Source organism: Toxorhynchites rutilus, chromosome 3, assembly GCF_029784135.1.
Source record: "Toxorhynchites rutilus septentrionalis strain SRP chromosome 3, ASM2978413v1, whole genome shotgun sequence".
Classification (NCBI taxonomy): Eukaryota; Metazoa; Arthropoda; class Insecta; order Diptera; family Culicidae; genus Toxorhynchites; species Toxorhynchites rutilus.
Genome location: NC_073746.1, coordinates 307,263,460 through 307,285,267, shown reverse-complemented (window position 1 = coordinate 307,285,267; position 21,808 = coordinate 307,263,460). Strand labels below are relative to the sequence as shown.

At 41.2% G+C, this 21,808-nt stretch overlaps 1 protein-coding gene across 2 annotated transcripts in view; it reads right to left on the bottom strand.

Annotated features, from left to right (window-relative positions):
- Positions 1-20,372, bottom strand: part of LOC129780569 (myotubularin-related protein 13) — a 48,691-nt gene extending 28,319 nt beyond the window's left edge. Inside the window, exons 1-4 of one of the 2 annotated variants that reach the window (XM_055788956.1) lie at positions 19,144-20,372; positions 18,915-19,051; positions 5,343-5,428; positions 13-5,270 (exon numbers count right to left, since the gene is read on the bottom strand). In XM_055788956.1, the coding sequence (XP_055644931.1) occupies positions 13-5,270; positions 5,343-5,428; positions 18,915-18,969 (5,399 nt within the window). In that variant the 5' untranslated portion in view covers positions 18,970-19,051; positions 19,144-20,372. Of the gene's footprint in view, positions 1-12; positions 5,271-5,342; positions 5,429-18,914 lie in introns of both variants that reach the window. The other variant, XM_055788954.1, reaches the window with a different exon arrangement.
- Between the last annotated feature and the right edge of the window lie 1,436 nt (positions 20,373-21,808).

Here is a 21,808-nt window from a genome sequence, read left to right as displayed (position 1 = left end):
CCCTCTACCTACCTTTTGTGCAATAATCGGCCATGTGACCGCACCAAAGCACTGCTGAACGATGCGTGTCGCGCTAGCGAGTCCGAATGAGGTAGCTCCAGCTTGTCCCACACTTGGCGCCATTTCTGCGGCAGCAAACCCCGTTCCGCCTCTGCATTCTTAAGCTCCTCTAGCAGTCGCGAAAACGCATCCGCATCAAACTTCGCCAAACTGTCGTACCCTACCGATACGACCTTCCTCCTGGGATGCTTGTTGGCTAGACTACCACTGCTGGCGTAATCACTATCCTCCTCCAAGTTATCACTGCAGACCAGCTCCGGGTCGTACGGAGGTCCCTGAGCTAGCTCTTCATCTAGGTAGTACGACCATACCTCCAGCACGGATATGGCACTCTGAGGCCGTAGCACCAGTCGATCCGGATCTGGGGTGTACATGAAATTGTAGAAGATGGGATTTTTGGCGTGCTGCCGTTCGATGTAGTCAAACAGCGAAGGTCCGAACTTTTGTGTGTTGGAGGCGTGATTTCCGCGTCCACCACCGCCACCACTAACCCCTCCCGGGTAGATGTTGTCATCGTCGGACACCGTCAGGGTTTCCACAACGTGCTTGTGGTGCGAATTAAGCGAACCCCGTTTATCATCGATCGCGGTAATACCAAAGTCAACCCGTTCGAGTTCACAATCGAACAGGAAGGTACGGAAGCGGCAGCTCACGTGATGGTAAGCGAGGAAACGCAGGTAGAACTCGTTGAACTCGAATGCGAGTGGAAATTGAGACTGAATCTGGTGCACTGCATCTAGAAACTGAAGGAAGGTGGGAGCGAACGGTGACCCCGAACTGCTGTTCGGTTTGAGATTGCTGCGGTGTCCAAAACGGTGACCGAATGCGAGCCATTCTTTCTCGATGAGTACGCGGAAGCCTTCGATCGTCCGGTAGTACGGGTCGAGACACAGCTGAGCGAGGGATGATATTTGAGCGGTGACGTCCCAGCCATCTTCAAGGGCGAGTGTGACACTAGACTCTTGAAGATCCATGAGATCTACCACGGCGCCAGAGAGTTGTAGTAGGCCACGGATCTGTTGTAGCCAATCGGATTGTTCGACCAGCTTGGAGAAGGTCTGGTCGGGTTCGGTGGTGGTGCACGATGGCAGACATGCTCGCATCAGTTTCTTGAAGGCCGTCCGCGAGTGTCGAACATCGGTGTAGTCTACGGGAATGAATTCGGCGTACATTTCCGACAGCTTGGCTGACTTCGATTGAGACTTTTCGCCGAGGAAGTATAATGGCACACGTTGGAAGGTATACTGATGGGATTGATCCCAGCTGTGGATGTCACGGAGTGTAGCCGCGCTGTTGTGGTTGTTGGGTTTCAGAGAGCCCCACTTGTTGGGTTTGGAATTCGAACGAAGCGCTCCGAAGCTTGAGAAAGATGAATTGTTCATTGAGTACAGGCCAACATTGTTTTTACGACTAATGTCGGGGGTTAGGGTCGATATGTCTGAACGGGTCATTAGGTTGCTAGCGGCCAAAGCCAACGAATCCAGAGAGATGTTCGAGTCCGATAGACCCCAGGTATGTCGGATAGGGCGAGTGTGAGGTGTGGTCTTGATAACCGACACAAAGTAGCGGTCCTGTTCCTGGAAGCTGGCAGAGTCTGCTGAAGTATTCGACGATCCGGGATGACCTTTGAGCATCCCCATGACACCTTTCGCTAGCGGAACAGCACCCCTCAAAAGTGTGGCTCCATTTTTATGCCTCCATGTTGCCACTGGTATCCGATGGTGTTTGTAACAGCGAGAGAGATTCCTTAGAGCATCGTCGCTAACGTCCTTCGGACAGACCATCATTGCGGGGTATGTTCTGCATAAACTATAGTTACAATTAATTGAACTTATCCGGTAACCTGTCTGGATGTCGCCCAGCCCTACTCTAAACCAATCCTTAACGTAACTCCTTTCCTTCAGTCGCTCCACATCTTTGACCGTCACTCGTGGCATGGTATCCGCACCCTCGTCCGAACCATCTTCGTCCTCCGGGTTTTCGTTGATTCCGGTTGCGCTGCTGCCGTAGGTCTCCTCGAAATCAGCTCCAGGAAGAATGTATTTTTGCTTGGTCGCACCTTTCGGCTTGAAACCGGCTTTCTTCGCAGTCCGAAGCAGTGTTTTCTTAGCAAAATTCTTCAAAGTAGCATTCTTTCCCTTCGCCTTGTGCAGTGGCGTAGGATTCGCGATTCCGTGAGTCGTAGCGAAGGCGAAATGACCAAACTCATCCTCCGGATGTCGCACCTTGTGAATCATCTTGCGGAAAGCCTCAATCGCTTCCTGAATCACTTCTTCGTCGAAGGCAACCTTGATCAGTTGGAATGTACACGACCGAAGTTGCATCCCCTCTTGCAGGACCTGCTCCAGATGTTGCAGATAAATTACCGTGAGCCGTTTCTCTTTGGTAAGCGATGAAATTGGGAAGGCCCGCACGATGCTCTGCTCGCAGCAGTACGGATCGCAGGGCCACCCTTTGAACACGATGCGGTAATTGGTAAGGAACAGTGCACCCTCCGCCGGTAACAAATTCGAGTTTCCAACTTCCTTCTCTTCGCGGCCATCTGCCAGAAGATACACTCGCATAGGGTCTCCGATGATTTCCTCTCCCAGCAGCAATGAAGGATACTGCAGCTTGGGTTTCTGAATGGGAGGGATCCGTTTCGCTTCTCGATTAACCGATTCCAGCGTTTCGATGTGCATCTGTATCACACCCGGAACCATTTGGTGGAGGTTTCTCAGATGCTCGGCGGTAACATTTCCCTCATTGCACACGCGGTCGATAAACTTACACACCATTTTCGCTACCTGTGTCCCGACCTCTCCGGGATCATTATCCTCAAACCCTTCGTCACTGTGATCGCTATGACTGTGCGATTCAATCACGCTATTCGAGACACTCCCATCGTCCTCCGGGTGTGATTCGAGCCTCTGAACACGTCCCCCGCTATTGACGTCCTGGGGAATCAGCAGGAAAACCATCCGATTTGCATAGTGAATCGCTTGGCTGTAAAGCGTTTTCTCTTCGGAACTGATCAATTCATTCTGCTTTTCGCCGTCTATCGAGAGCCAGGTTCTCATCTGATCGGCGGCAATCTCCAGCGCAGAAGGTTCCTGCGCTCTCGAAAGTAACGTCGAACGGTCCAGTTTGTCTCGAGACGCCGAATGGGTCAACCCGTTGTTGTCGGTGGACCAGCTGCTGTATGGTTTGTCATGATTGTGGTGTCGAGGCAGATAGAGTTCTTTGATGAAATTCTGCACGTCGTGGTAGAAAGCATCCTCCCAGAATTGCTGGTTCTTCCAGACAGGGTGATCCTGTATGCAAGTGTAAGCAAACTGAATCACCCCGGTGCAAAGCTTCCGACAGAATGTAGTAGACAGTGGGAGCAATGCTGCTGCAACGCCGTATTCGTCTTTAGAAGAATCATCTTGCAGCGCTCGGTTCATAAGTTTTACAACCAGATCGAATTGCTGATGGTCTAACTGTTTATTGCCGTGAGCTATCCTTGCCAGTTCCCTACACAGTGTCATCCGAGCGTCTCGCTGCTTCAGTATCCTAAGAACTGCCGGAAAACTTTTCCTCGCTTCGGTGATTTTATTTTCAAAGATACAGCTTATACAGGTCTTTAGAACCTCCAACTTGCGTACACTATTGTTCACGACAGGTCGAAGTTCCGGAACTGGTTTCAGATACGGACCCATTGGGACGATCCGTGGTGTTGGCCGGATGGTTTGGAGCCTGGCTTGGAGATCGTTCGCCGCAAGCCCATCGTTTATTACCTTCTGAACCTCCTGGCTATCGATTAATGGCATTGGGGGTTGATGAATCCTCGCGAATGCCCCTTCTGGTGGTCGGAGAATTTTCTGCTGGTACGGCTGTGGGTTGGGGTTCTCGTTGGTGAACAACTGTTTGGCCAAATCCTGGATGTGTATTAAAACCATACCGGGGTCTTGTGTCTCCTGTTTGAGTAAGTCGTTCATCGAACTGTACAGCTCATCCCACGCGTCACAGGGTCTCCAAGGAGGACCCCTTTCTGTCACGAAGCCGGTGAAGAACATGCTATCCAACACTCGTGACAAAAAGTCACAATCCACCAGGTCTCTCGCTCCGAGGAAACCCGCCCGATGGAACTGAATTATGGGCTTCGGATTCATTCGAATCAACGTCAGGCAAGAACGGTAACCCTGTAGTAACTGTGCGAATAGTCTCATAAACACAGCCCGAATCTCTTTGTCCAACATTGTGGCATCGTTCTTCGGCTCTCGATAGCCATACCCGTTATTGATGTTATTGTTGTTATTGGGGGGAAATGCCATATCGGCCAGCGCTAGCTCCGGATGCAACACCAGCCGCAGTGCACTCTCCGTGGCCTCCCAGAGGGCCCGTGGCAATTTCGCCACCGGTGGCACCAGCGATTCGGGAATGTGAATCGAGCCCCCGTCCAGATCGGCAATTATCACATCGAGCACTTCGGTCACCTCCGACTGCATCGCGCTGTGGATGCCCATTATGAAAGGCGTTGGTGTGGATAATACTTCCACCAGCGACGCTGGCAGGATAGGAATGTACACGTGGCTGTAGCGGAATGGATACATCAGGGCGGTCAGCGCACGGCAGCTGTCGGTGAGGCGTGAGTAACTCGTCGAATGGAAAAGTATTTTGTGCTCGGTCATCACTGCGCAAAACAGTAGCATCACATTCTTGATGCCCAGCTGGTGGAAAAGCAAGCTTACGCAGGATCCCGTGACGGGAAGTGTGTGAGAGAGTGGGGGTTGCAGCACTTGCTTATCGCCGGCTCCTATGGAGAAGCGAACCTGCGGTCCGCCCGGAGGAGGAACTTGGATGCAGCCCAGTATACTGCCGATGAGATGATGCAGGTGGTATTTTAAGCTTTCCAGATACACCGTATAGATGGTCCCGAGGCAATTCCGGAACGTTTCGATGTAATCCAATCGGGACACTATCACCAAACACTTGGGGGCGTACATGATGCTGTGATGGGTGATTGATGGGGGACCACTGTTCGCCGCCAGCAGAGCCTTGCTGGTGGTGGAAAGGTTATCATCCTCTTCCTCCTCGTCGATGGGTTTGCTCGGAGTGATTGCGATGGTTTCGTTGAAGCACAGACACGCGCAGTAATGTCTGTTCGCGTCGATATCCGTCAGGACGGATACGAAAAACTGCGGCTCCTGGCGAGCGGTTGATAACGCCCAGCCCTGGGGTTGACAGAACTGAGAGCGGGAGAAGTTCATGGTATAGTATAGTCTGAATCATGGAGATGAGAACGCAGTTTTGCAGCTTACCCATTCGATGCCATCGATGAAGGGTGTATCGGACCAATCTTTTTCTGGGAAACGCTGGAGGATTTTACCGTTTCTGATGCCGGTTCCTGGAAATAAGCAGATATTGTTTTAGAGCAAAACTTGTCATGGTATTGTGTGTATGCTACATGGGAAGATGCGGTTATGTCATGTCATGTCAACGCACATGTCATGTTTTTACTAAATAGTTTTAACGTTAACTATTCTTGCCGAGAACGGATTTCGATTATTTACATACCATTCGAATCGAAAATTATCTAATACTAGCTGACCCGGCAAACTTCGTCCCGCCCAAAATTTGTGTTTTGTTATCAATACCTTCAAACATCCACGTTTTCTTACTATGAGCAAGTTCATGAGTTCAATCGCAGAACTGTTCATTGATTGATCTTCTAATCGACCCCGTTGAATTTACCTTTTGCTATAAAATTCCTAGTATTTCTAACAAAACTCATCAAATTATTTTCAGACACAATTCTCGTTCAATGTTTTTCAACCACTTGCAAATAACATGTTTCTCCGTTACATGGAATAAATGTTTTATACAGAAAATATGATAGAATCAAGACAGCCCTAAATTGTAAAATTCCTTCCTCGAGTTCTGCTCTTATCAAACACATCCGGCGATCCTTTTTTTGGTATAGATAGAAGAAGATATAGGAGTGCGTTTCATCACATTAAAACCCATTTCCGGTTTCGAACAAAGATCAATTTCGCTAGCGCAAACATCAAATAGACTAACAGCCATTGTCACCATGTAATTGTAGAACAATTACCTTTTTCCTTCAATTTCCGAAAATTTTCAATTGTCATGTTTGGTTGGAATAGAGAGGGGTGTCTTACCTTTATAGAAACATTTCTCATACCCAAAAACCCTCACATCCCAGATTGTGCTTGATTAGTTTTCGATTTATGCAGAAGTTTGTGAATCCTTTGTATGGCAGCCCCCCTTAGAGAGGGGGGAGGCGTGTATTCACCATAGAAACATTTCGTGCCCTGTAAAACCTTCACATGCCAAATTTGGCTCCATTTGCTTGATTAGTTTTCAAGTTATGCAGAAATTTGTGTTTCTTTGGTATGGCAGCTCACCCTTAGAGAGCGGGAGGAGTGTCTAACCATCAGAGAAACATTTGTTGCACCCTAAAACCTCAATATGCCCAATTTGGTTTCATTTGCTTGATTAATTCTGGAGTAATGCAGAAATTTGTGTTTCATTTCATAAAAACGTTAAAATCTGTCATCGCAATACTGTTGTTTTAATGTTGCAAATGAAATCGAACAGGTAGCTCAGTTGGTCACGCGTCGCCTCTGATTTTAGTGACTTTTGACCCTTTTGGTTCGTCACTTTTACCTTCCATTTCGGAAGAATGTTGGAAGTGAGAATTGAACTCGTGACCTTTAGCGTGAGAGATATGGATTTTACCACTACACCAGATCGCCTCCAAAAGACATGCTGATATTAGCAAGGTGCTCGCAAAGTATCGAAAAACGAAACTGAAAATACATCAGTCAGAAACCGCAAAAAATCAGGTGATGACGGGTCTATAAACGAGTTGCCACGAATTTCGTCTAGGTTCTTCTCGGTGCAGCTCAATAGTAAAATTGGAGCCGATCAAATCGACCGCTAAAAATCGTAAACTATTGATTCGTACAACGAACCCATTTGATCAAAAGCTGCTGCTGGAATTAACGTTACGGTTGAACACGAGATCATAATTTCCCTGCCGTTCAAAATCAATGATCCCACCATCTCACCGCGAGTGGTACTCGTTAATAATTGAACTGAGGCAGCGAGTGCTAATGACTTGAAACCGAATACAATTACGGAAACAAAACAAACAAATAAATAATACTACACACCCTGGGCGAATAGTTTCAAGCGAGCCAACAAACTCCTCAATCAATAATGAAATCGGTTCGAATTTCATGTGCATTTTCCAATCACTACCGGGGTTGCAATTGCAGATCTTGGCAAAGCATGGATGAATCGAGGTGATTGTTAAAACTGCAAAGGTTTGAAAATGCCACTGCTCTGACTCAATCGCTCTCACATCATTTTCTCGGTGGCCATCACTCACACAGCGAGAGCAATCATTTGTGATCCCTAATTACATTACCAATGAAAAAAAACTAGTAGTAATAATTAAAACAAGGAACATTCCCTCTTTCAATTGCCGTTCAAACTGTTGAAGTGACAGGCAAGAAAAGTGCGTTCAACGTTCCGTTATTTGCGGACCGCAGCACAAATTCATATAGGATTCAAACAAAATCACCATCAGCTGATGTATTTGGCCTTAAAGGGGCACCCAATTGCGCAAGGTTCGGTATTGATTAGCCACCAAGGGGTTGTCAGAGAGACACGCCACCACCGCTTCGGAGCCAACAACAGGTATATGCATATACCTAACAGCTGAGGGCTGCCGAGTCGAGGGTTAAGTTGTTGCCAATTGCTGTCACTGACTGATTATACGTTTCTCCAACCGATTGGCGGTCGCTGCTTCTTGCCACTGCTACTTGGCATGGGGGAATTCGTATCAGATTCACGGTTCGTGGAGCAGAATCAACGCAATCGAAATGCCGGCGTCTTCACTTTTAGCTTTGGGAAATTGGCGGACATGGAGAAGGAGAAACAGTAGAAGAGGCAGCGCTTCATAGAAGCGAAAGTTAAGTAAACAAAAATCCGGCCAGCCAGCCGGATCAGTGCGTGCTTAAATGCAAAATGTAAGGATAGATTCCGCGATATACCGCTGCTGCTCGCTGGAGAAGCTGTGCGAATGCGTCCATGAGCGTGCGAGAGGTCGAATAAATTTGAGAGCAATAAATTCGCTAGCAAAAACAACATATAACGATAATACATGAGTTTTTTTATGTAATTATCTTGTTTCTCCCTGCGTGGTTTACTTTTAATTAGCCGAGATGACGAAAGGCGATGATGGGCGATAAATTCGTTGAACCAGCCGTACAGCTTCGCGTTTTCAAGGTTTCGTTTGTTTTATAACAAAAGAAACTTTTAATTTTTCAAGGTTGAACACGAAACTGTGTTCACACATGGTGGAGATGTTTTTTTTAAATCCTCATTTTCTATAAACGATTTTTTCTTCACAACTCTGTTGTTTAGACATTCAACAACATGTCCTAGGATGGATTTTCCGAAATTCCCATTATTTACCGAGCTAGAGCCATTTTAATGACGCGGTATCTAATCTGGTATGACCTTGGCTCAAAACTTTAAATACGTTTTTCTTAAACTATATCTTTTTTCAAGCGGGCGTACGCGGTTCTACTCAGTTTCTACTGAACCGATTTATTTCAAATATAGATATGAATACATCTTTCTATTCTAAAAAATATTTGCTATTTTTAAAAAAATGGAATCATTAAAAAAACGAGCTAAATAATTGTTTTTTAACAGTCGCAGTAATCCAGTGATCAACAACTTTTTGGGTACAAATATGTTCTAAAGTTTTTTGTAATTTTGAAGCTTTATTCAGACAATATCCAGTAGGTTGGGGGAAAAGATATTCATCATTTCTGCGTGCAATTCAAAGTTTTATTCAAGATGTTTCGGATTGTCCGATTAGGGCAAATATGCACCGTTTTGTTGCATAATTTGTAGCCATTTTAAAGGTAGCTTCATGAATCCTCTCTTATAAAAGTCTTGGTGCTTATTGGCGAAAAATTGGTGATCGATTTTCACAATCTTGTCTTGATCCCAATTTCTTATCACTCAGGACGTTTTTCAATGCGAGAAAAAGGTTGTAATCGCTTGGTTCTAGGTTCGGACTATACGGTGGTGAATGCATCCATGGCCAACCAATTTCCCGTAATTTCTGGCGAGTCCCTACATAAGTGTGTGCCCTTGCGTTGTCCGGAAGGATCACAACACCTCTTCTGTTGACCGATTCTGACCGTTTATGGCCCATCGCTCCGAACGGCCCAGTTACTGAGAACAGAGATCTGAATGTAGTGTTTGGCCATGCGGAAGCAACTCATCACAAATGATTTTTTTCAAGTCTCATCAAATACACAGTAAACTTTTCTGATCGTTAGTCCTGGTTGGCCACCGTTCGAGCTATGGCCACGATCGGTTTCGCACAATATTGTCGTATGTAACCCATTTCTCATCCACAGTCACCATCCGTTTAAGAAGTGGGTCGATTTTTTTCCGTTTGGCCTAGGCTTCGCAGATGGAAATTCGATCCATCATGTTTTTTGTGTTAATAGATGTGGCCAAGGATGCCAACCTTCCTGATTTTTCAGGATTTCCCAGATTTTTCAGCATGCAATAAATATACTGGTTTCCATGCCAAAGTTTTCTGTCATGATAGTTCTCCGGATCGCACTTGTATATATCCTACATTAAGTTAAATTCTCTAGACGCAAAGCTGTACTAAACTTTTTTTTATTTCTACCCTCAATTGTTTCGTGGATTTCCTAAACAGTGCTAGAAAATCCTATGAAACCGGATTGTCTGACGAATTTATGAAAATACAACGAGATTAAGTTTGAGGAACAACATTGCTTTATTGAGGATGTATGTAGATGTATCCCCAGAGTCATTAATGTAGGAATACCTTTCAAAATGTAAAATTACTCAAGAGAAAATTTTGGAATCCACAGTCAATATAATAAGATTTTATATGAGGGGCTTAGAATGCAAGGGGTGTAAGTCACTTGATCGATTTCTCTTCATCAATTTTTTCTTCAGTTAATAACTCAATCGCAAAAACTTTCCAATTTAAGTTTGCTATAAAATCCGATAGATGAGGTTCTGACCTATTTTCCACATTGTAAAATACAGCTGGGAATGTATTTGCAGCTAAGTTATGACCAAAAGAGAGAGGGCCTTATTCCCGTATCCACGTACACTTACGTTCCCACTACGCTTACACCTCACTTCACTTTGTTGTACTTATTCCCGTTTCGTGAAGTGTAAAAATGAACTTCGTGTATTAAGTGGAGTGGATACCAAAATGACCGTGTGTTCATTTCCAATGTCGTTTCTAAGAGAAACGTCAGTTGTATTTTGTTTTGTTTATCCTCGAGTTGTGTCGATACACCCAGAAAATGGATTACTAAAAAAAGCTTCCAAATCTTTTGTAATTCAAACATTAGTAGAATGTACATATTTTCTGTAAATATTACCAATCGTTTGTAAAATGAATGTCAGATGCAATACACATCCCTACCAACGATTGATTCATTTTACTTCGCGGTGTTAGTAACTTTTACGATTGTCATTACTGGCAACCGCGAAGAAAATGTAAATATAACATTATTAGTCTAATTACCGAGTAGATAATTGAGTTGAACGGCACTACTTTCCGATATTGATTTCTTCACAGAAGAAGGTCGAATTAACTCAAATTCGGGACAGGTATGTAATATTCTTGAAAATCAATTCAATTTATGTTCCTTCATTAATATTGATACATATTGGATAGCAATGATTCGTCCTCGTCTGCTGCGGGAGAATTTGAAGACATTACTTCAATAATAAGGAATCTGGGTACTTCGAAATACAAAAACGAACCCTGTCGAGTCCTAGATTCACCTTATGCTATTGGATTTGGTCAAGGACAACTTCATAAACGCTTTGCAGATTGTGATCGGTGGTTCGATCAATTGGATGTTTTCCGGATTCGTCACGACAGAGGTTCCATATCCACTGAGGCTGCGCGTCAAGTCAATATTGCAACGGGGCAATGAGCAGGCCTCACCTAATGCCGCCAGGGTTTCGTCAGCTTCGTGATATTTTCCGATTGTGTTTGGCTGAGAAGTAATTACACGCTGGTCCTGGGAGAGGATAATGGTGAGAACTGAGTAGTCTGGCGTAGCTATTTGTGGTAATGATTGTGTATTTTTTCCTAATTTGTAGCCGTGGATCAGACCCAATCGATGCAGGATCAGATGTCTATAGTTTAGATAGTTCAATGAATAATTTAAAAAAGTTAGTTAGTTCAATAAATGAACAAATATGCATACAAAAAATCAATGAATTAAATACAATATATGCATTAAGGTTGGGTTAACATAACATGTTTAGGGTGTATGTTAAATCAAAGTTGAACCGAATGCTTCTACTGGGTTATACTGGCCAATTTAACAGTTGTTTACCATTCTTATCGCGTAATATGTACGAATCTGGGTCATGCGAATAGAATCAAATTGGTAGTCAAAAAGAAACCAATTGAAATGTCAATAATCAGGAAGGAAAAAAGTTTCTTTTCTTAAAATAAACCACATAGAGAAAGTATCGTTATGAAAGACAAAAATAATCTAATTAAATTAAATGAAAGAACTATATTTTTTTCATCAATTAATGCGAGCGTTTGAAATCATGAAAGCACAACTGACAATTCGGTAGATTTGCAGAAATTAGTTTTGGTATTTTCAGAAATTTCAGTCTTATTGACTTCAAAACTCCTCTAAACTTAATTGTAATTCAATTTTACTTCTCGCCAAAAGTTAGGTTTTAATTATTTCGAACACTAGAGTTGTATTATTTGAACTTTTTCCTTTCTAAAAATACGAATTACCCAAATTACAACCTTTATTTCAATTCTATTTCGGTCATAAAAGGTTAATAAACAAAGCCCGAGTGATGCAAACGTTTGCTCTTTTTATATGAGAAACGTTTGACAGCATGGGGGAAAAAAGCTGTAAGAAATTTTTTTCAACCAAAATGCACATGAAAAATAGATTCAGAAATTATTAATCATTGGTAATATTTTCCAAAAAACTCGTCATATATACTAACTTTTTGGGAGAGTGTATGATTATGATGAGCACGGGGAATCGCTCTGTTTACACAAGCGAGAGCGTGAAGTGTAAACCAGAATAACATCGGTGGATGAACTTGGTGTATTCATAATGAATTCAACCAAATGTTTACAGTGGCGTGCAATCCGGAATAAGGTTGTACTCACTCCACATTGTTTTCACGTGTAGTGTATTCGGGAATAAGGCCCAGAGAGTCGATGTAGAGAAATCGATCAAACCACTTACACCCCTTACATTCTAAGCCCCTCATATGTAATTTGCTCTACTGATTCAAAGAAGAATCAACTTTAATGATATGCTTTCCTCAATCGTTGAGTAAAGATTCATTCCAAAGCATGGTGATGAATTCAGTGGAAATATAAGAATATTGATTTCTCGGCAATTGACTGTAGTGATGCTGTAGGGTTTTCGGAAAAAAATAAACGATCAAAAGGTCAGGCGAAACACTAGCATTTCCGCTTATGCGAGGATTTAGATTTTGCTTATTCATTCTTTTACATATCCGGTCTTCGCCTGAAGGAAGATATACTTTGTTTCTGGCAGGATTTGGAAAGGATTCTGTACTACCAGCTACTACCAAGCAACCTGTTTCTCACATGTATGGCTCGCAGCAATTTTCGACGAGGAAGCAAACATGTTCTGGGAGGATAGAATATTTAAGCTGTGTGAAAGATGGCGAAAGATTGAAATGATTAATAATGCTATAATTAAAAATGATGTTTTTGTGTTCCCAAAAATCGATATTAACTTTTCGGACAACCCAAAATGCATTTTTAACATCAAAAATGCCTGAACGGAATCGATGAAACCAAAACAGCACGTAATTAGCTGATACAGTATCGGCACCACAAACGTCATTCACGATTTTAGCGGCCTGGCTTGCATTTTCGCCTTTATAAAAGATTGTAAAATGTACCGAATTTTCTGTTTGTTGACTTCCATTGTTAACACCGTGTAACTCAAAACAGAATGGAGTAAACCAAAAAAAATAGCAAGATTTTTTTAGTGTGAAATTTCACCTTGACAATGAGCATGAATATGAAATTGTTTTGGATTTCTTTTCCCCAATCTAATATATTATACCGATGAAGTATTTAACTCAAAGTACTTTATATTGTCAGCAAATTTTTTTTCTCTCATTTTTCAGGCAGTATATGGATTTGGCGTTGAGAAATTTCCTCATCTTAATCCTTCAACCTACAATATCGAATTTCACTCGTGGTAAATCAAACGAGCCAAAAACTATAATATCGTGCCTGACTCGTATTCCACTTGCGGATAAGCAAACCCTATTTCTTAATAATTAGCATCAACTTCAGTCCAATCTGCTAACCCAATGCATGTCCAGAAAATCTCCAACCCGGAAAAAAACTATTGGCCCATCATTAAACCTCAACTTCGGAAGACCAAAGTAGAGGCCGAGAGGACGAGAACCCCGATTTCCGGTGATTTTTCGGTTCTCAAAAAACTCAAATTTTCACGTCGGCGCACTAGTAAATGAAGTCCGGTTGAGCTACTATTTTGCATTGGGTATTCTATCGTGTAAATCAACATTTCGCACAAAGTTCCATACAAAAAAATCGAGACGATCATCTTCATTGGGACCCTGAACCATACGTTTTGTTTCGTATTCTGAAGTCCCAGTGTCGATTTTTGTCAAAAAAAGGGGATGACAGTAGATCTCGACGTTTCCTGCAATTTTAAGACATCTCCGATTTCCCTTACTCTTCCCGTGGGTGGTTTTTTGATTTTCAGAAAAACTCAAACTTTGACCACTCTGGCCACTCTCTCTTAAGTCCGATTGAGCTGAAATTTTGCATAGGACGTTTTTTCGAGGTGGTGAACAATTTGTATAGGGTAACTTTTTGAAATTTAAGGTAGATTTTTTCCCATACGTTCTTTGACACCCTAATAGAGATAGATTGTGGAACAAGACTGTGCATATAAAATTGAATAAATATGTGCCTATAAAAATGATTTTCGGACAACCTAATATGAACTATTCAAAAAATAGGTTAAAAAAATAAGTTTCAGTGCCTCAGAAATCGCAGAAAAATAAAGTTCGGACAAAAAACAAGGTGATTTTCGTAATCTACGTTTTATTTTATATTTTTCTACATAATCGCCGTAACGTTCGAGGAATTTTTCATAGCGTGGCACGAGTTTTTCTATTCCGAGCGCGAAGTACGTAGCGTCCAACTTTTTGAAGTAGGCATAACGAATTTCTTCGTCTCATCCGACTACAGTATATTTCGCCACTGCTTTTCCTTCTCCGGACCGATCCAATCGAAGTGGTCCTTCGCGAACTTCAGCCGGCCTCGGCGTCGGCATCGGGAGCTTTTGCCGCCTCGACCCTGCTCAGCCGCCGCTAAACTGTCCGGGAACTCACGGACAAGTTTCGTTTGTGCCGGATCTTTTTTAAAGCCTTGAAGGGATCTTTCTCGGAGGCTCGCTTTATGATAGAGTCATCCTTCGCGATCGTTTTCCTTAGGCGTCCAGTCGTTTCGGATTTTTTTTTGCGGTCGTGGAGGACATTAAACACGAAGGTTTTGGGTCGTCCCAAGTACTCTGCGATTTCGCGTTGGCTGTTGCCTGCTTTGGACATTTTGCGGATGACCTTCCGCTATATTTTTGTGCAATTAAGCGCGCAACCCTTTTTTGTTGACTACAACTAGAATTCGAGGATTAAAACCTTACATACTTCTTGTTTAGGCGTCGGGCACAAATTACGTAACGCGATGGTGGGGGGGGGGGGTGGCTCTAGGTTGCGTTACTTTCTGTGTATTAGAGATAGGAAATTGCGTTACGTAGGGGGGGAGGAGGTCCAAAATCCGGATTTTTAACGTTACGTAAATTGTGCACGACGCCTTACATGATAAATACTTATCAGGATCCGAAATACACAAAATACCACCGAGAAACAATAAATTTTCTTCAAGAATCGGTCGAAACAACACTCGGAACTGGTCCTAAATTTTGTTGCGACGATTTTCAACTTTTGACAGCTGTCAGTGCGACTTGCTAAAACGGGTTGCTTCGATTGAGTTAAATTTGCGGTTTTCAAAGTTGTCATATTAGTATAGGTGCTCGCCGCTAGGTTTCGCATATACTATATTTGAATTGGCATTCAAAATTAGTTTAAATTTTTTGCATTAGAGTGGTCTTAATGTTTTGTCCGACACTGTACATTATTTTAAAACTCTGGAAACATTTTTTTATCTTGGGTTGTGTAGATGTAGAGGACAACAATAACGGAGTGAAATAAAAAATCGATATCTTTCTGTTTTTTCAAAGATTTGGTGAACTAACACAACGCGGTTTTTTTACGCGGAATACGCGGTACCCGATAGACCAGGGCAGGGTACGCGGTAGACCAGACAGCGATTCGTGAATGTCTTTCCCTGTCTACTTAGCTCTGGACGATCCAACAGTGGTACTGCACGTGCATCGGCAGGAGAGTGTACAAATTACTAGGGAATTTTCTAGCATCAGCAGATGACCTCATTCGTGAGGAAAACCGAACTATAGCCACCAGTAACCCACGAAACTGCACGAAAAAACTACGGATTTTCGGAAGTGTTCCTCGACTCAACTTTTTACTTCCGTTCTACGTGTTCGTGTTCTACGTTATACGCGGATTTTCCAATTATCGTCGTTTTTTTACGCGGATTTTCGAATTAACGCGGATTTTTTTTCGATGTACGTATCCCCCGCGTAAAAAAACCTGGGTGTATGGGTGTATGTATTGAAAGTTCTTGCTACTACGTTAAAGGAATCAAATGAAAGCTGATTGGTAAGGTTAATTAAATTTGTTGTTGAATTAGTTGGCAAAAAATTTTGGCAGTCCAGAAAATCTTTGAAAAAACAGAAAGAAATCGATTTTTGATTTCATCCCAATATTTTTGCGGACTACATCTAAACACGCCAAGATAAAAATTTGCATCCTATTTTTATGCGTCTTCTATGTACAAAAAAATGTATTTTATTTGTAATGAAGAAAATCGGCAATTACTTTTCGCGCAACCATTGGGTTGCTAAATAATGTTCTTATTGATAGTAGTGAATGACCCATTCCAGCGTGACGTGACAACGGATTGACTCACTAAAAACAGGTTTTTTTCTCGTTTTCATGTATAAATCACACGATTTCCAAATGGTAAACGATTTTAAAGTGAAATTGAGGAAATTTTCTATAACAATCTTCAGTTGGAGAATATTTTGCAGTTGAATTCGCTTGTTGCCAGCCCAATACTTTTGTGACCTGACAACACCTGTCTTTTTGGGAGTTCCGACCTTTGAACATTAATGTTGTATTTTCAGTTCCGTTTCAAAACATACAAATAAACTTTGTTCTATGATTTGTCAATGAAAGATGAACGTTGATTCCTGTATACTCAGTTTTTCAAAAAACTGGCAAGAACATGCATTTTGTGACGTGACAACGCGCTCTGTGCGAATAAACAGTCTCCACGAAGCATTGTCACGTCACACAACTAATAAGCTTTATTAAACAAATAATTTCACCGTATTGTAGCAAGCAATATACTATTTTTTATGTTTTTTTATTACTTTGAATACTTCTTACTCTCCTCTAAGATCTCCCCTTCCTCTTCCAAAGGTCCATCCTATGGGGGAAGGTGGTCCTAACGCAACCGATGGTCCTGATCCTACTCTCCTTTGTATCTTAGGAACGGCGATTCCTACTGAATTTTCAATAGTTTCAAATGAAAGATGTCATAACGCTGATAATATTGATAATATGATGACTTTTTCTGGCTCTCTTCATTCTAATGTTTTAGCGCCATTTTACGTTTTCATTCCTTCAAAAGCAGAGATGAAATATAGTCGACCTGTATGCAAAATGAGTTCTATGTTCTTTTAGATTGTGAAACATTGCGAAACAAGACAATTTTTGGTATCAGAAACTTTTGATAAACTCTTTGTATGCATCCGCGCACATACCTGTGCAAGGGCGTTTATGTTTGCGTGTTGAAGATGACTTTGACTTTGATCGTTGATCGTTGATGTTTGCGTGTGCATTTGTATGTGCACTTTTTTTTGTATAACTCCACACACGTCACTCTAAGGCTTTCCACTCAAACATTATCTCCCTCTCACTCAAATCCTATCTATCACTATCAATCTTTTTTTTTATTCCTCTTCGCGCACCCATGGTTATATGCCAACATTACCATTCACGATCGTATTGTGGGATTTCATGCCATTCCCGGTCTTTTATTTACGTTTTTAACGAACCGGAAGTCACCATCCTCGATTCCAAAATGGCATCGGAATACGATATTCGACTTCCGCTGGTAAGCCCATATCGTATGGGGTTTCCATATTTTTTAGCATCCAATACCATCAGCAAACCGGAAGTTGAAATAAGATTATATCTTATATTATGGAATCTACGTTCATATATTGTTGATAAAACATAGGAGAAAGGTGATTTGTATGTTTTGAAACGAAACTGTAATTAATTAAATTAATCATTAATGTTTAACAGTCCGAAACAGAAAAAAGTCAGCTGTTGCCACGTTACAAAAGTATTTGACTGACATCAAGCCAATCTAACTATAAAATATTCTCCAAATAATGATTCTTGTTGGAAATTTTCTTAATTTTATTATAACATCGTTTATAATTTTGTGTGCTTTATTCATGAAAACGCAAAAAAGTGTTTGTAGTGAGTCAAAATATTGTTACGTCACACTGGAATGGATCGTATAATTTTCGTGACGTGACAACAACTTCTGGAGACAGTTGATACTCCTCTATTCGTGGACCGATCTCAACCAAATTTTGTGGGGTTTTTGACCTTCATTGTTTGCTCAGAGAAATCCAAGTATAAAAATGTTTGAACCTATGTTCATTTGATAAACTAAAAAAATGCTCTATTTTTGTGACGTGACAACGCTTCAAAATACCTGTTTTTAGAATGCTTGCTTCTCATAAATTACAAAATGAAGCGTAGGTACCACGGCTCTTCAAACAAACATTTAATTACCCATTCAATGGAATATAGACATTGAAGTTTGGTTAAGCATGTGCAGAGATATCTCAAGAAACATAAAAATAGTGAAAACCTGAAATATTTTAAATATAATTATTTAGTTTTTTAAACTCGCCTCTCTCAAAGGTAGATGCTTAAAAATTAAATTTGTTACAAAAAATTTATGATACAACAAGTGCTTATTCAAATAACGCTTTCAATTTTCTCCTAAAACTAGATTTGAAATTTGATTCTCTGGTGCATAACCTCATGGAATGGGTCAAATACATCTCCGATCGCGTTAAAGAGTCAGTTAGAAGATTGACGAGTTTAAGTCCATGGATATATTCGATTAAGTTGATGATTGGAACAAAATCTCGTTGCCCTGGACGATGCTAATCTGATTCAATCTCTACATGACAAGTTATCACATTTTCCGTCATCTAGCCAGGCTTAAGAATGATCGATAGACTTTTTGCCGGAACCGATAACAATGTATCTGAGAGATTTCGAACTTTCTTTTAATACAAGATATTTTTCTCTAAACTATGCATTAAAAATTACTAGAAGTCCAACTATTGCCATCTATTAAACAACTGTTATCTTTAAAATTTTCGCAAGAACCGAAAACTCAAAGAGTTTATGGATTCCAACCCAATTAATAGTGAGAAACATCTGACTGAGTAGAGATTGCAACGGTTGATATTTATGAATATGAATGTCAATTAATTCTAATACTCCGAGCTGACGCTACGAATCAAATGTGCAAAACTTACGTTCTTTCTCGTGATCATATCCTACGATGACAAAGTAATCGGCTAAGCGTGACATTTCCGAGTTCTTTTTTCTTTATTTTGGTTCAAACAAAAAATCTGATCACGCTCCCTCTCCGAAATGCAACATAGATTTTTCCCTTTGTGAAATGAAAAAAGATTTATGTTCTCCGTGTCTCGTTACGAAAATTCTAATCGAAAATATTTCGACTGCTATTCCACGGCTCGTCACCTCTTTCCGGTAGCGTATGTCTGTGTTGTGTCTGCTCCCAGCCGCTTCCTGCTCGACGTAGTTCCAATCTATTTTGTTCTCCCCAAGACACAGCGTTGATAATGATGATGTTATTAAACACACACAGCATAATCCGATGACGAATAGCAGCAAAAAAAGGCAGCAATGAAGACCGAACCGAAGAATGTCAACCACTGTCCACCATTTTCATATTCACTTGCTCTTCATTCGTGCGACTTCTCCGCTTTATTCCATATTCGTAATCTTTGCTCTTTGGCGTAATAATACCAGGCCCCGATTGGCGCATAAGAGAAATCACTTTCAGGTCATATTCTTCACACTGATAACACTTGGCCACATATCACTTTCTTTGCTGAGCACTCTGGACGCTAATCTTAGCTGCTTCTTCGGTGGGTGATTATCTCATCTTTTTGGAAGACCCGCCGTTTACTTGCGCTTGCACAGTACAATCGCGAGAAGAAAAAAAAACGAAAAACGGTATGAAATCTTATTTCGGGACCGCACCCCAGCAATACACATGGAAAATCTAAATATTATAGCCGTCACAAAACAGAACCAGCAACAATTTTGTTTTTTCGTCGGGATCAATTCGTCTTTCTTTCTCGGCAGCAACAAAAAATTTTGCTTTCTTCTGCTCACAATTCCATCGATAAACAGCGTTCCGTACAAAGGTCACTCTGCGGCGGTACACACGTCTTGTGTTTTAGGGAATCAAATTTCGGTGCCAACTATCACGCAAATTTAGCTAAGAAATTGCACAATAAACCTAAAAATTTTTGCCACACCAATTCGTTTCGCGTTTTTTCTTCCTTGCCTTTCAATTCGACGATTATATGGAACGAGAGGATGACGATGTTGCCTAGTCACTACGATGGTGCTGCTGCGATTCTTCGCTGCTCTGTGTCTCTGATTGTGTGTTGGGCTGGAAAGCTGCCTTGTTTGACGTTTTCCACCACAATGCCGTGTTTCGTTTCATATCGTTGATATAACAAGTGTATTTCACACACATCCTCGTGAATTGAGATGTGTTTTTAGAGGTGAACGAATTTAGACTGTTCTATATTGTGTAACAAAAGTGTATAATCTTATTGATGGTTGCAGCAGAATCTAGAGAAGTTCTACTATTATATGTTTTTGATTATTCTATATTTTTACGGATATTTTTCATTAATATTCGAAGAAGATTCAAAGGAAGCTGAATAGACGTAATTCACTACCATTCGGAGAATATCTTCTTACCTTTAATAAATTATGTTGCATAAGCACGATGTGATCGTCAAATGATAGTTAAGTCTCAAGATAAAATAAAATGAGCAGGTATGCCTATTTTTGACGTAGTATTACGTCTTTCGGGAACATATTGGGGTACAGATTGAAAATCAAAAATCGAGCACATCGTGAAAACTGTCCAATTTCAATCGCTTATTGCTCAGTCATTTCATGACGGATTCATGAAATGTTTGCGTCAATCGATTTCGGTACTCCATAAGTTTAACGATGTAATTCTTCAAACATATCTAAAATCTCAAGATAGCCTAACGGAATCCTACGTCAACTATGCGGTCGTGTCTCGGACACAACCGTCCTGTGACAAATCAGTCTGCAGTTTGCGGGGGCTCTTAATGTGCGATTCACATAGAACGTTACGGAAAAGAACGTCCAAGTTCCGTCAACGTCTCCGCCAGTTCACACATGCAGTCAATTCTTTCACCAGCACCGTCACGTCAAATGTCAAACGAATGATTTATTCAATGTTATTCATGGTGTCGCCACTTACAACAATTTTAAATTGCAATGCCCTCTTTCGAATCAGCATGCGTACAATCAGTTCTAAATGTTGATATTTCAATGAAAATTATTGAATTCAATTATTTAAATGCTTGAACCCCGTAGTCTGACCTTTATTCAACAATAATAATATATAGACTATATCTCTCAGCTAGTCGCGAATACTTTTCACTACGAATTTTGGAACTAAGGGTGCTCATACACTGTTTGACCGAAGCCAAATATTTGACTCTTTTTGACAGATAGAATTTGGTCAACGTGTACTGATCAAATATATTGTACACAATACACGACAAACAAATATTCAATTATTGGATGCCTAAAATATTTTTTCAGTCTGTTCTTCGAACCTGTCGGTACATTGTTAGGTTACCTTGAATATTTCAGTTGATTTTTTTTCCATGTTCGGTGTTTGATATTGTTTACTACTGTTGAAAATTGAAGAGTGGCAAACAAAATAGTGTTTGTACAAATATCAAATCAAACTTTATCTGTCAAAAAATATCAAATATTTGACCTCCGGGCAAACAGTGTACGGCCACCTTAAGAGATGTTGGCATAAAAAATACGGTAAGTTACTTATAATGCGACATGCCGAGGCACCACTCAGTGTCGCATTGGAGCCGATTTTGACCAGTAACTGGACATTCGTGACTGGTGGCGACTTTCAATGTGGGGCCATAATTTGGGCCCCGAACTCAATGTTTACAAAAATGCCCAATTAGAAGTAAAAATGTCTAATTAAACGTGTTGCATCGCAGGTCTGTTCAATTAGCTAAATGTCGAATTAGATGTAAATTACTGTACAACCAAAATCAAAACAAAAACCGAGACACAAAGCCCAGACAAAAACCCA